At 35.4% G+C, this 15,703-nt stretch overlaps 2 protein-coding genes across 17 annotated transcripts; both read left to right on the forward strand.

Moving 5' to 3' along the window:
- The first annotated feature begins 1,688 nt into the window (after positions 1-1,688).
- Positions 1,689-6,137, forward strand: LOC104091095 (mediator of RNA polymerase II transcription subunit 11-like). 16 transcript variants are annotated; one of them, XM_009596362.3, is made up of 6 exons: positions 1,689-1,875; positions 4,324-4,487; positions 4,572-4,641; positions 4,804-4,920; positions 5,304-5,500; positions 5,710-6,137. In XM_009596362.3, exons 3-6 carry the CDS (start codon positions 4,588-4,590, stop codon positions 5,711-5,713), a joined length of 372 nt encoding a protein of 123 aa, XP_009594657.1. In that variant the 5' UTR covers positions 1,689-1,875; positions 4,324-4,487; positions 4,572-4,587; the 3' UTR covers positions 5,714-6,137. The 16 variants fall into 16 exon arrangements, with proteins under 16 accessions (XP_009594657.1, XP_009594655.1, XP_009594654.1 ...); XM_009596360.3 differs by having other exon boundaries at positions 4,324-4,469; XM_009596359.3 differs by having other exon boundaries at positions 4,447-4,487.
- Positions 6,138-7,995: 1,858 nt separating this feature from the next.
- LOC104091096 (alpha-1,6-mannosyl-glycoprotein 2-beta-N-acetylglucosaminyltransferase) lies at positions 7,996-10,011 on the forward strand. Its single transcript, XM_009596368.4, has one exon. The coding sequence runs from the start codon at positions 8,532-8,534 to the stop codon at positions 9,816-9,818; it is 1,287 nt and encodes a 428-aa protein (XP_009594663.1). The 5' UTR covers positions 7,996-8,531; the 3' UTR covers positions 9,819-10,011.
- The last annotated feature ends 5,692 nt before the right edge of the window (positions 10,012-15,703 follow it).

The raw sequence follows: 15,703 nt of genomic DNA on the forward strand, positions 1-15,703 counted from the left end.
TTTGCCTGTGTATTAAAATTTCCAGTAAACATCTTATTTGTATTAAGGCTGATTTGATTTACAAGTGCTGCTTTCTGTTTCCACTGGAAAGGATGAAGTCATAACTTCTTACATCTGTTATATAAATATTGCTATTTTGGTATTTTCAATAAGTTTTAGATTAATCATTAGCATATAGACAAGTCAATATTCAAGACTTCCTTTTTCTACAATTAAGAAACATCAGTGTTTTTACACATCTAAAATATAGAATCCAAGTTAGATGTATAGAGGTGACCTTATTGCTTAATTATCCAATTTGCAACACATAGGAACAAAAGGGTAAATACAGAACAAAAGTGTTTTCTGGCTGTCTTATATCTTAATGCCTTATTCAGGATTGATAGTAGCATCACCTGACTGGATCCTTAAACCTTTATCCAGCCATTAGCAAAAAGCAATGGCCAAGCTTAAGGACCCGGCCATAGATTTTGCCAAAATATAATTTTTTTTTTTTTTGGCAAATACATATTTGTTCATAAATTTTATCTATATTTTGACAAATTTCCCAAACCCAAATCCCAATTACTATTACATTTTTAAAAAAATACCCCAAACTTTTGTATTTTATAAAAGAGTTCACCATTTATTATTTTGTAACAATGTTGCTTCGTCTTTCTGCTCATCTGATAGTGTATTATGTAGTTCATTATAAAAATGATAATTTTGTACCAAATTTATTTATGTTCAGGACTATGTTTGCGATAATATAATGAATGTTATTGATGAAGGTATTGCTGGGTATTTGTGATAGTTTTTAGAACTTGTGGGTATAAGACATGTTTAATGTTTTTTCAAAAAAAAAAGTGAAATATATTTTTAAAACTAATGTCCAAACACATTTTCATCTTCAAACCAAACTTGCCCAAATCAAATTTTTCAAAATAAATTTAGGAATCTATGGCCAAACGCTAGTTAAAAATGGTGTTGACATTCCAAATATGATAATATAGGGAAGAGGTGTATTCATGGGATTTTCCCCTTGCTTTTGTTAATAGTGGCGCTTTGGTAAATAAATTTTTAAAAGTAAAGAAGTTTGAAAAAATTCGAAATATCGGCACTAGTTGCATTTGGCGCGACATTTAGCATCACTTTGGTAAATAAAATTTTAAAAAAAAAGTAAAACAGTTGAAAATTTTAGAAATAGCCGGTGCTTTAGTTACAATTAATGGCGCTTTGGTAAATAAATTTTCTTAAAAGAAAAATATTTAATTTTTTTTGAAGCCTCAAAATTTGCTTTGTTAGCCTCCCCTTGAGCCACTTGTCCACCCTTGACATTCTCGATATTAAAATAAGACAACAATTACAAAGAAAACTAAAGGTATTAAATATGTCATAAGTGAGCCCATTACTCATCGAGTTTTGAACTTTGTAACACTTGGCTCGGGAATTTCTTAGTAGAAAAAAATGAGACACAAAAGAACTAGCTTCCTGATGTATGGATCAATCAAATATGATAAAAGTAATAACAAATTTAGAGAATCTGAATTGAAATTGAAAAGTAAAATGATAAAAAATACTCCTATTAGAATAGACTATACATAAAGAAAATAAATAGATGAGAAGGTAAATATATTATTTAATTTAATAAGATTTTTTTATTAATAATAATATAAATATAAATTATATGGAGTATATACTTCATAAGTTTGGGCCTTAAATATTTGGGGCCTAAGGCCGGGGCTTCACCCTAGAGCCGCCCTTTATCACTAGCTGCGACGAGGACGGACGATTGCTGGTCTTCCGCCACCTACTAATCGCCGCGACGGAAGGTGTGGAATGATTGGCTTCTCACTTCTATATGCCTGAACAGTAAACAGACGACTTGCCGTCTAGGTTCTTTTCAGTTCTTCCGTTTCCTTTTCCAGCTATACATTTCGAATTTCTCTTTTTCGGGAACAAAATTATGAAAAGTTATTGAGATGATCATTTGGAATAGTGGGGAGCGAGAGAGAGAAGAGAGATCGGGGGTGATTCCCCAGTTAAGAAGTGAGTGAGTGATGAACCACAAAAAAAGTAGGAGTGATTAGTTAAATGGAATATGCAACTATAGATTTTCAGAGTCTAAATTGAGAAATTGGAAATTTGTAAGTGAAAAACACAATGATTAGGATACACATTTAAAAAAAAAAAAAAAAAACCTCTGTTAGTTTAACCATATGAGGGCCTCATCTGGTTCTTTTTGCAAGAATACAAGGGGAACACTGCATATGCATAGACAATTTCACCTACTAGGACCTTAAAACTCCCTCATCGCCTGGGGTATTGAGGTTTCAATAGATGAACCATTAATACCGTTGAGGTTAGCTACCCAAGGTTTCCTAGTGGGATAGTTGAAAATGCTGCTTTTCGGAAATCCTAGATTTCATTCATCATGTAGTAGCTAGTCAGGTTGACAAGAATCTGGTACTTGCAAGAGCGCCTAACTTTCCAAGCTTTCCAGACTTTCCAGAAGGGGATGACTTTGTACTGAACCTGGAGGATTGTCTTTGGAGCTTTCAGCAACTACTAATCTATGCAAAAAAAGTATAACATCTTGTCTGTCATGTTTTAGTGATTGTGATAAAGAATTTCCATGCATCCTGTGCAATTTCACTCTCAACTAGAATGTGAGAGACAATCCTTTCCAACTCTGTCATCATTCTTTTCGGATTTTCCCTTCCATTCTTTTCCCAGGGACAAAAATTTAAAATAATAAGGATGTCTAAGTCGCTACGGATTTGCTTATACGCTGTCGTCCATCTGTTTTCCAACAAATGGATAAATATCCATTTATCTTTTGAAAAATTATATCATGGTTAAAATTTAGTTCGAAAGATATGTAATTCCCTTATTGAAGAGATGTGGGCATGTAGCTGCCTGTGCTGTTGATTCCCTATTGAAAAGAAGAATGGGCTAAAATGTGTAATTCACTGGCTAAGTTATTTTAGGTTAGAATCAACATTAATCCTTAATCATGGAGCTTAAGCAAAGAACATTATTCCTTATTTTAGAATACAAGCTAGTTGTCTAAAAGAATTTTATGTACCAAACTTAAAACTATATAAGTTTTAGTGTGCCCTTTTGATTTTGTGCAATAGGGTTCTATTTAATTGCTTTAAAATTTATAATGTTTAATTTTGTCTTTTCAAGAACTGTCCAACTGTTCTGGATATTTGATGTTTTACACAACTTTTAACTTCACAAAATTACTTGTTTATTTTCCTTGCCAAATAGAAATTTATCAATGTGGCCTCATACTTGGTGGGTGGGTGGGAATGGAGCTATATGACTTGCTCTCAGAATTCTCATTGGAAAATCTCTTTTACTCTTTGAGTTCTCTGGAGGAATCACCTATTGTCCATTCATTAAAGAAACATAAGTTCTTTTTCCAAAATCTCAACATTTGAAGTTTTATTGTCTATTCATGAAGAACCTTTTTTTTTTAATAAAACAATCTCTGAAATAGGAGTAGTTTTGTACTCTTGAAGAATACATGGGTGTGTGATAAGAAGGTGTCACCAAAACTTACTGGTAAGTTCAGACCGATTATGTCGTATGGTGTGAGTGTTGGCTAGTCAAGAGTTCCCTTGTCCGGAAGATGAAGGTAGCAGAAATAAAGATGGTGAGATGGATGTGTGAGCATACAAGGATAAATAGAATTAGGAATAAAGTTATTCAAGACAGACGTGGCGCTTGTGGAGGACAAGATGCAGGAAGCGAGACTTAAATGGTTCGGACATGTGAATCGAAGAGGCACAGATGCCTCAGTAAGCAGGTGTGAAAGGTTGGCCTTGGAGGGACTAAGGAGAGGTAGAGGTAGGCGAAGAAGTATTGGGGAGAGGTGATTAGCAAGACATGGCGATGCTCCATCTTACCGAGGACATGACCCTTGATAGGAAGGTGTGGAAGTCGAGGATTATGGTAGAAGGTTAGGTAGCCGAGTATTTTCCTTGTTCATACCAGTAGAATTAGTACGCACTCTTGTATTTTATTGGTCTTAGGTTTTTATTACTATCTATTATTTCTTTCATTTCGGTCACCTTATTATCTTGTTGTTATTAATGATTCTTTTCCATAGCTTTTTACTGTTGTTTCTTGCCGTTTTTCTTTTTATTACTGTTCTGCTTATGCTTTCCTAAGTTGAGGGTCTATTGAAAATAGCCTCTATATCTCCACAAGGTAGGAGTAAGGTCTGCGTACACACTATTCTCCCGAGAACCCACTATGTGGTATTATACTGCGTATAGGGGTGGTTACTGAATTTACGTAAAATTATTACAGGAGGTTCTTTTTCTATTTTAGGTTATTATGACTGAGAAATCCCGGAGGACTAGTAGCGCACTTATTAGAGGAAGTTTTCTCTTCTATTTTTCCCATTGATTACGGAAGGTTCCTCTGATCATCCCTTAATTATTTTGACTGCAGAGAGCTATGAACCAAAATACCCTGTGAGCTGCACTGAACTGGTTTTCCTAGATCCTGTTTCATTTCTCCACATCTAGCTCGATCTCTGTTTTTAATTCACTCATCTTTATCACCTGTCTCGACAGCTCCACTTAGAACAATATGGATTCACAAAGCCAGAATACTTCATTGCAGAGGCTGCAAAATGTTGAGAAGGTAAATGCTTTAGAGAACTATTGACTTAAAATGGGCTGATTTCTCATTTCAGTAACTGCATTTGCATCTTTGTTTTCAAAATACTTTTGAGTTCTGATTTCAGTAACTGCTACATTTTTAACATATACCGGCTGATTTTGTATCTTTCTCTGATGTTTGTAGAGGATAGTTAGAGTTCTGGAGCTAGCAGGAGGTGTAATGGATGAAATGGCAAATCCAAGCGGTCCAAGGAAGGAACTTATTAACAACCATTGCAGTGAATTTATGCAACTAATCAAGGTTTGGACATTCTTTACTACTTTGCTCCTGGATGTTCTAGAACCTTTGTATCTTGTAACAACACCATGTTATGTGTCATAAGAAGCCGTCAAGCTTTCGTGCTGTTACTCATCTGAATGTCTGACTGATAATTCTCTTGTTTGCTTACTGTTTTTTGTCCTTTTTGAATCTGCATTTATTTGCCATTTGGTATTGAATGTGAAATTTCTCTACGAGGTAAAAATGGAAACTTATTGTTCAAACTTTTACATTGGTAACTAGTTTGCTGTTGTCATGGGCAATTAGCATTATTTTTGTCTGGAACAACCGAGTCTGTTCTTGAGTTCTGATTGAACTAGATCAATTTGAGCACTAAATGGGTGATATTTTACCAATTACAACAGGACATCCAGGTCACACTGCGAGAAGAAATCAAAAGTGCATGTGAATATCGTCCTTTTGAGAAGTGTGACTATGTACCAAGAATATCAAATGAGATCTGTTGCAAGAAACTAGAATATGTCATTTCTCAGTTTGATGATATGAAGCGAACAATTGAGGGGTATCATGCTGCAGCGTTAGACCATATGGCCCTAGATTAGTAAGTATTTTACTCTGTGTTGCTTCCTGTTCATGTGGCAACATAAATATCTACTTCCACAACCACGCCTCAATTCCAAGCAAGTTGAGGTCCGCTTATCTGCGATGGTTTGTTTAATTAAAGAGTTGGAATGAGTGCTTCTCTATTACTACTTTGTGCGAGTAAGATTGCTGGTGGATCGCTACTGATTATTTAAAATCTTGTTTCAGTTGAAAATTTCTTCAAGCTGATGTTACATAGGTCTGTAAAAAACTTGGGTTTTTCTTTATTTGGTAGAGATGGATAAGGAACTGATATCCCAAAAAGCAAGAAGTACTTGGAATGTCAGTGAGAAGCTGTTATTTAAAAGTTTGTTTAGCTTACCATGGTTTTGATCATTCGGTAAGCAATGATGAGTTTGAAGTACTTGTGCCGAGGATCTATCGGAATCAGCCTCTCTATCTCCTCGAGGCAGGGGTAAGGCTGCGTGCACATTACCCTCCCCAGACCCCACCTATGGGATTACAGTGAGTTTATTGTTGTTGTTGTTGTTATTGGGTTCCTGGATCAAGACTTCTCTTTGAAACCATTCTTATATGTCCCTGTAATGCTGGATCTATATCTTATAATCTTATTCCATCAAAACTTAAGTTCATTATATGCGGTTGAAATATAGGCATGAAACATTGGTGCTTGCTTGTTTTTCGTTTATGTTGCAAAATTGCTCTCTTTGGTTGTGTGCGTTATCTACTGCATTTCTCGTTTGAATGTGAAATTACAGTTGGTAGGAGAATGGTTATTGGTTATGATTGAAATGCTGTGAAACTAAAAGAGCAGAGGATGAATATAGTTGGCAAATACATTTGACTTTGGATCTCAGTATTAATTGAAGTTTACTTTCTGTAAAGTGTATTGTTCTGGGCAGAGAAAATGACCATCTAATGCGTAGGGGTTGGGCTATTTTGGTCCTTGATGTATACCCTTAACAGAATGTATACAAAAAGTGGACATTTTTGGTCCTAAAGCCTAAAACTAATGGTAGATGTTAAAAAGTTAACAACAGGAAAAAATATTATTTCCAATTTAACGAATAATAATATTAAAGCAATTGTGATAATCTGATTTCCAGCTTAATTTTTTTTTTTTTTTTTTCTTGCTTCAAGCATTTGGTGTTCGAAATTTACTAGCTCAGTGCCATAGAAAGCTCATTATGAGAGATTTTAACACTTCCAATCGAAGATAACTCCATAATCAGAGCTCGTGCCAAAGATCTCTAATTAATGATAAAGGACCCTTTACCATTTCAAACAAAATGGGATGTAGTCTTCTAACTGCAACTTTTTACATAATTGAGAAGGGCAGAGATTTATATTCCATAAAGTTGGGGTCCCAAGTCTCTCTGTTACTTAGTTCAATCAGAATAATTAAAATTTTCTAACTCATCTTTAAGACTGATTCCTCAAACTTTCTCAAAATCAGCCACGTAACCAAACCAGCACGTCAAGATGACTTTTTGTGAAGTGATGTCACTTCTATCCTATATGTAAAAATTCGCATAGTATTAATACATGTTTTTAGTAATTTTTTTTCGACGAACTGGTATCACGTGACACCACCTTCGGTAAATGTGTGTCTGCCCCTGGGAGGGACGATCTCTCCTTTGGTCTAGTCTTAAAAGGGAATATATTTGCTATCCATTTGGAGGGATTTAAGTGTCACTCTCTTTATTATTCATAGTCATTATTTGATAATGACCTATATTAACATAAACAATTGAAACATAATCGATTTAAGAAATGACAGATAAACTTATTACAGGTTCTTAGAAATTGTAATCAATTGGCAAATGTGCAGGAATTCTTTAATTGTAAACGAGTATTAACTTTTGTTAAATAGCATGTAACATTCAGAATATTTAGTTGTCAATTATATCAACCAACGTAAGTGGAATATGAACGGCTTTTACTTGTTTTTAACGCAAAGTCTAAACCGTAATTTCTTCTTAATCTTTGCTCAACACAACACAATTTACAAGTTCTTGCTTCTATGTTAGAAAGCACCCTTTAATTTCCTTTTCATAACAGAAATAACCTCTATATTAAATGGGAATATTAGCGAGCATATATATTCAGAAGCGGAACTAGTGTATCATCTACAGGTTCGGGGCCGAACCCAATAACTTTGACCTATACCTTATATTTTTATTAGAAAATTAATTAAATATATATAAATATTTAATTATGAACCTACGATTATGAGTTGATGATAAATTCAGAACCTATAAACTTCAAATCCAAGCTCCGCTTATAAATATATTAATTGTCTTAGTCACAAAGTTGTTGTTGAGCTAGAACAATCACTTTTAGATCAATTAGGTGATCTTTCAGTTAACTTAAAAAATACTTCAATTTATTCGATCATTTTTTTCCAGTCGTAGGTCACGTGACCGACCTAACCCCTTTGTACTTTTGTTGAAGTTTCCATTTTCCACATGAAAAATCAAAGTCATTGTAATTTTTCGTTATTTCTAGATTTCCCCCCAAAAGATCTAGTTCTTTTACTTCTGTCTCCTGACGACTTTTCTTACTGATAATTTTAGTCATTTCTGGACTGCACTCTGCACCTTTGGACTGTTCTTGAGCAATTTGGTAAATCTGAGCCTCCAAAATTCGATTTTTCTTATTACCCACTCAAAAAATCGAATCTTTCCTTAGTGGGGTTTTAATTTCAAATTGTTTTGATCAATCTTTGATAATCTTTGATCCCATTATTTGACTTTGGAATTGGTCAAACTTCAAAACCCTTGTAGTTTTCAGATTTTTAATTTGAAGGGTTTTGGCTATTTTGACCAGTACTGAAATTGTTGAAGTTCAGTTTACAATCCAACTTTGAAGACCATATTGTAGCTTCTTGATCCTCCTTTTGATCTGTAAGCTACTGTTTTTATGTCAGTTCTTTGGAATTAACTGTTAGATTTAACAAGTTGGAATTATTTCTTGTTCTTGATAGAGTTGTTGTGTTATAGAAATAGTGCTGTTGTAGTAACTTAGTTATGGCTTCATGTAAAAAAGCAAGAATGAAAGATGCAGCTTTTAGGCGTTTAGTATCTTTAGCACTGATTACTGTATTTGGAGTAGTTTTGCTGTTAGTTCTTCTTAGGACCAATACAGTTTCTAATTTGATAAACAGTTACACTAATGAGAGTACTGAAAGTTTTGAAAGTATTGAAGAAGCTAAGGATACTATTACACATCTCACTAGGATTCCGAAACTCCCCTTACAAAATGAGTTGTCAATTATTTTGAGTAAGAGAAATCAGATGCCTCCAAGGAACTTGGATTTGTATCCAAAGTTAGCTAAGGATCATGTTGTTATTGTTTTGTATGTTCATAACCGACCTCAGTATCTTCAAATCGTGATCGATAGCCTGTCTCGGGTAGAAGGAATCAGTGAAACTCTGCTGATTGTTAGTCATGATGGTTACTTTGAAGAGATGAACAAGATTGTGGAAGGCATTAAGTTTTGCCAAGTAAAACAAATATTTGCTCCTTACTCGCCACACATCTTTTCCGATGGCTTTCCAGGTGTATCTCCTAAAGATTGCAAAGACAAAGATGATCCAGTTGAGAAACGTTGTGAGGGAACACCTGATCAGTATGGGAACCACCGGTCGCCAAAAATTGTCTCGTTGAAACATCATTGGTGGTGGATGATGAATACTGTGTGGGATGGGCTAGAGGAGACTCGTCATCACTCGGGTCATATTCTCTTCATAGAAGAAGATCATTTCATTTATCCCAATGCATATCGCAATATGCAGTTACTTGCAGAGTTGAAGTCAAAAAAATGCCCAGACTGTTATGCTGCCAATCTTGCGCCATCTGAAGTGAAGTCGAGGGGAGAAGGATGGGAATGTTTGGTAGCTGAAAGGATGGGGAATGTGGGTTATGCATTTAACCGGACAGTATGGAGAAAAATTCATAAAAAGGCAGTGGAATTTTGCTCATTTGATGATTACAATTGGGATATAACAATGTGGTCGACAGTTTATCCTTCGTTTGGTTCTCCAGTTTATACACTACGAGGGTCTAGGACCAGTGCCGTTCATTTTGGGAAATGTGGTTTGCATCAAGGTCATAATCGTAATGTAGCTTGTATTGACAATGGTGGTGTGAATATTGTTGATGAAATTGATAAAGTTGCAAATATCAAACCAGAATGGGAAGTTCGTAAATATGAGCACCAGGCAGGATATAAGGCTGGTTTCAAGGGATGGGGAGGCTGGGGAGATGTACGGGATCGTGAATTGTGTATGGAATTTGCAAAAATGTATATCTGAGGGTGGTCATCCGCTTTCTGAAGAATGGCACTCTGAGCTTCATGATCGTACTACTTTTAAGGTTTGGATCTTTGGGTTTCCCACGGAAATCATTCTTAATGTAACACGTGTGTAAAATTTTAGGAATTACTTATGTTATGTTCCTCAGTCACATGCTAGCTATTCTTGAATGCACACAAAATTTTGTTCTCTATTGTTTTGTGTTAAAGTTTGCAAATAGGTGAATTTATTATGCCTGGGTTGCATCTTTGGTGAAGAGAAGCTTCTTTCTTTTTGATTTTGCACCGGGTGTCCGAGTCTCTTTGAGCCCCGACTAATCCCGGGGTGCACAGGCCCTCGGCAAGGAGTTTCCCGCAAGTGCACCACGGTTAATTCAGGTTTTACCCAGTCCGATGGCCCTCAGAAATTGTTTGCACCCAGTGGGTTTCGAACTTGAGACCTTGAAAGGGAGCAAACCCCAAGGCTCAAGTCAATTGCCACCAGGCCAACCCCTGAGGGTTAAGAGAAGCTTCTTTCTTTTAAGGTTGTTATTTCGTTTAGGTCGGCAGGCAGTGCTAGAACACACACACACACATATATATTGGACACATACTAAAGAGCAGAAATCCTTGTTGCAGAAATTAAAAGAAATTTTTTGATGTAGGGCGAAGCATCTGCAGGGTTCTTTAGGTGATTTACTGTTCTTTTAAATGAGAGTGAAGCAATAGCATCTAAAGTTCTAAACTAAATTCTGTCTACAAAGCTAACTGTGCCTTTTCTTTCCATATACGTTAGTAAGGTTGTCTTAGTGCTATCAGAATATCTCATTGAACGATGAACACCTTCTTTTTGAAATTTCGATATATTTTTTCTATGGAAGTTCTGCAGAATCTCATGTTAACCATTACATCTGTTATGTTGATACCGTTCTGTTTCCCTTCTTCGTAATCTGTTCATGTGTTTTCCTAGGTCTTTAACGGTGACCTTTATAATCTGTTATTTATAGTAGGTTCCTTAACTATAATGAGAAAATACTTTCACCCTTCTCGTATTGATTCTAGAATTAAAAGGGCAGCAAACTGTGAGTATACTATGTGATCTTTTAAACACCGGCTAATGTGCGTCAGGTTCCAGTCACTTATTCCCATCAGAAACTGCAAGTAACTCTCTGAAACAGATTTGGCTAAATATATCAGTAGTTTTTTAAAAGAAAAAACGTTTAAGATGAGCTATTTCTCACCTTGTTTCTTGTCGTACATTCATAAATGCTTAATTTTATGCTGTTAACAGCTTTCTGTAGTTGAAGTAGAGCCTGTTATGTATGCTCCGAGCAGGATATTATGACTGCTTAACTCTCAAGGATTGATGCAACAGCATTGATTGATTCTTTCTTCGATGAGAACAAAAGGGACATCTAGAGTAGAATATGGCCTTCTGGTGTGACAACCTTGGGAACCAAGGTTCAAATCCCAGTAGAGACGACGCTAGGTGAATTCTTCCCATCTGCCTAAGACATTGGTAGTTGCCTAGTACTTGTGTTGGTGGAAGGTAACAAGTATCCTGTGGATTAGTTGAGGTGCTACAAATTGACCCGGAAACCACCGTTATAGAAAAAGTCACTAGAATATGAAGTTGTGCCTGAAAAATGTAACAGAAGTGCATGACTTTATGCATGTCACAGAATTGAGAAGGATTTTAGCATCTAAGAAGGGTGTGAGTAGATTTAAATCATGGTGACGTTAGAGCAGATCAACCTTGAATGTTCCTCTGTGCATTCAGTGGTTGTCTTCGTGAATCTTTGATTTTGGAAATGTCTTGCATGTTACAGTCATCGATTTATCTCTCGTGTCAACTGAAATGAGAGACACATTCACTGTTCTCACTTGAAGGTTTTCGTTTTTCTTAGTTTCTTTCACTCTAATGCCAGTTGAGCCAACTGTTTCTTCGACCTGAAAGTTTGTTTATTATAGTAGCTTTAGGTATTCATTGCGAATGGGGTCCGAAAGTTTTGTTGTTTGTGAAGTTATTTCCATGTATGGCTTCTCAAAAGTTGCAGGGCATAGTGTGGTTGCATGCAAACAATTCCAGTATGTATATGAGCTTATATCTGAGAGGATGTGCTAAGGCAACCACATTTTATTGTTGTTGCATTGATAGTTAGAGTTTCATTGTTTGGTAGTAGAGTCTGTTTTTGTTTTGCTTATTGCAAAAGGATGTAGCAGTTTTTAATCCAAAAGGCATGACTTTCCATTGAAAATAGTGATCGGGTATGTAAAAACCCGTTTTTCGTTGTTCTTTTTATGTTTTTGTTTGTTGAGAAGTGATGGTGATTTCAACCTATTCTTTGTTTGGAGGAACCGAGTTGTACTATTTCTAGTGTCTGCTCCCCTACTCGGTTTCCCACTTTCCCTATGTAAATCAAACACCCCCAAGAATAGTACACAAATAGTCACTGTTTATTTTTTTCTAGTCGGTATTCATAGATTATATACTGATTATACACAGTTATGTACATATTATACATGAATAGTATATTTTGCGGCTATTTTTAGTTTAAGAGATTAGGTGGATAACTATTTGGGTTAAACATACTTTGTCCTTTTTTCTATATTTATCATTAGTTAACTGACCTGCTTAATATGGAAATAATTTATGGCACTCAATCATGTATTACTATCAAAAGGGTGGCCCTGTAAAGTCAGCAATATTCTAGAGATTTTTGTATATTTTCCTCAAAAAAAATTTAAAAACATTACAATCTCTAATGCGGATGTACATTTGTACCCACACAAGCGAAAATAGAAATACAAAGACATCATATAATAGCTTCTTAATCTTCCAGAATTTCCTTTTTATTCTTGAAAATAAATTTTTAATTTAGTCTTTCGCAATTATGAATCCTTCTTATGGATATTAAAATGTTTTATTCCAAATTATACTCGTTTGTTCCTTTCAGTTTTCTTTAAAAAAATGTAAAACGCAACGGTGGATGTCTTCCATAATCCTCTCTTCTAATACGATCATTTCCCTTCTTATGTTAAGTTCTAGTTAATAGCTCTACAAAGAATGTGCCTATCCGAATTGATGTCTCATCAAGATCATCTACTAGCATGAGATCTAGTGAACCTAAAGCACGCCTGAAGCGTGGTAGGCCTTTGAGTTCTAAGGATCGAAATCTCAGAAAAAGAAAATCAACAAATGATCAAAATGAAACTATGAAGGAATCTCCTGAAGAAGATTCCTGAAGAAATCAATGAACCCGAGACTCAAGTGAGTGGAAAACTTTTAATAAGTTCTACTAGTGATGGGATTAATTTAAATCGATCTGAAATAGTGGTGGATAATATTTTTGCATATAATGCTGCACTTAACATTATGCAAGATAATGAGGATCTTGAACCCCGTTCTGTCAAAGAATGTCGACAAAGATCTGATTGGCCAAAATGGCAAGAGGCAATTCAATCAGAATTGAACTCACTTGCTAAAAGGGAGGTCTTTGGACCAGTAGTCCAAACACCTGCTGGTATAAAATCAGTTGGTCATAAATGAGTTTTTGTGCAAAAAATGAATGATACAAATGAAATTGAAAGATACAGGGCGTGGCGCGCCTTGTTGCACAAAGATTCTTACAACGACCTGGAATCGATTATGATAAAATATATTCACCTGTCATGGATGCCATAACATTTCGACATCTCATTAGTTTAGCCCTATATGAAATGGATGTAGTTACAACTTATCTGTATGGTTCACTTAATAATGAAATTTACATGAAAATTCCTGAAGGATTTAAAATGCGTGAAGCATATTCAAAATCTCGAAAAATGTATTCAATTAGATTACAAAGATCTTTATGCGTTTTAAAGCAATCTGAGCGCAAGTGGTATAATCGCCTCAGTGAATATTTGTTGAAAGAAGGTTACATAAATGGTGTTATTTGTCCAAATCTTTTTATAAAGAAAATGATATCAGAATTTGTTATACTTACTGTTTATGTTGATGACATAAATCTTGTTAAAACTCCAGAAGATCTCCAAAAGGCAATTGAATATCTTAAGAAATAATTTGAGATGTAAGATCTTGGAAAGATAAAACTTTGTCTTGGTCTGCAAATTGAACATTTTGCACATGAGATCTTTATCTATAAATCTGCCTATACAGAAAGGGTCTTAAAGCGCTTTTACATGGACAAAGCGCACCCATTGAGTACATCACCAATAGTTATTTGATCACTTGAAGTGAATAAGGATCTGTTCCGACCTCCAGAAGAGGATGGGGAACTCCTTGGTCCTGAAATACCCTATCTTAGTGCAATTAGTGCACTTATGCATCTTGTTAATGCTACAAGGTCTGATATAGCATTTTCTGTTAATTTACTAGCAAGATATAGTTTTTCTTCTATACGGAGATATTGGAACGGAATTAAGCATATATTGCGTTATTTAAAGGGAACTCTTGATATGAGTTTGTTTTATGCTAATAAAGGTAGTACAGATCTTGTTGGTTATGCATATGCAGATTATTTATCTGATCCACATAAAGCTCGATCTCAAACCGGGTACATGTTTATATGTGGAGGTACTGTTATATTACGGCGCTCCACAAAGCAATCTATTATTGCTACTTTTTCAAATCATGCTGAGATAATAGCTGTTCATGAAGCAAGTAGGGAATGCGTATGGTTGAGATCGGTGATTTATTTTATTCGAGAAAATGTGGTTTGTAATGTGATAAAAGATTCACAATTTTATACGAAGATAATATTGCATGCATAGCCCAATTGAATGGAGGATTTATAAAAGGAGATAGAACGAAGCACATTTCACCAAAATTATTCTACACACACGATCTTCAGAAAAATAGTGTCAGATGTGCAACAAATCTGTTCAAGTGACAATCCGGCAAATTTAATCACTAAATCTTTGCCAACTTTAACTTTTGAGAAGATGGTATACAAGATTAGAATGTGCAGACTCAAATATTTGAAACAAAGTTTTGGTCAGGGGAGTAAGATACGCGCTGTACTCTTTTTCCTTTAGCTAAGGTTTTATCCCACTGGATTTTCCTGGCACGTATTTGTATGCGCACATGAGCGCTCGGTATCAGCTGTGCATCACGACTTGTTATTTTATGAACAAGGTTCGAAATGTGTATTCCGTGTTTTGGTGATGGGCCAGTCTGGAGGACTTGAGGCCAGGATTAGACCGTTGCTTAGGCTCGGTAGTTTCAGTTGTATGAACTTGTATAATTGGACTCATATGTCCGGTGGTAGTGTCCCTATGAGTGGAATTTGTAGCTCGATGAATGGATGGATGACCATATGATGATTTTATTATGACCGCGGGATGTATTCAGATGGTTAAGGGATGTAAAAAGGGACTATTGGGTATTTGATTTCTGTCTCGATTTGACATAGAGCCTCGAGTTATGAATGTGTTGAAGAATCTTTTATGTGGTGTAATTGTGGAACAAATTGAATTTTCGTGTCTTGTTGATGAGTTCAAACTCATGAAGGTTAAGTGATTACGTAGGAGTTGTGGGAGTAAAAAGGGAATAGAAAGATGCCAGTTTGAGGCTAAACATGCGGGTTATCACTTTTTTAAAGAGGCAACAAACAATATGTATTACAAATATGTGTACTCTTTTTCCTTCACTAAGAGTTTTTCCCACGTGATTGTTTTTAGTAAGGTTTTAACGAGGCACATTATCTGTTATTAGACATCCAAGGGGGAGTGTTATAAATCCTGCTTGCAACGGTGGATGTCTTCCATAACAGGTTTTGGATTAGTTATGTATTCATAGCACGTTCCGATTTGGTTATGTATTCATAACAGGTTTCAGATTGATTATATATTCATAACTGATTTTGGATTAATTATAGATTGATTTTGTATTCATAACAGGTT

Source organism: Nicotiana tomentosiformis, chromosome 7 (assembly GCF_000390325.3).
Source record: "Nicotiana tomentosiformis chromosome 7, ASM39032v3, whole genome shotgun sequence".
NCBI lineage: Eukaryota > Viridiplantae > Streptophyta > Magnoliopsida > Solanales > Solanaceae > Nicotiana > Nicotiana tomentosiformis.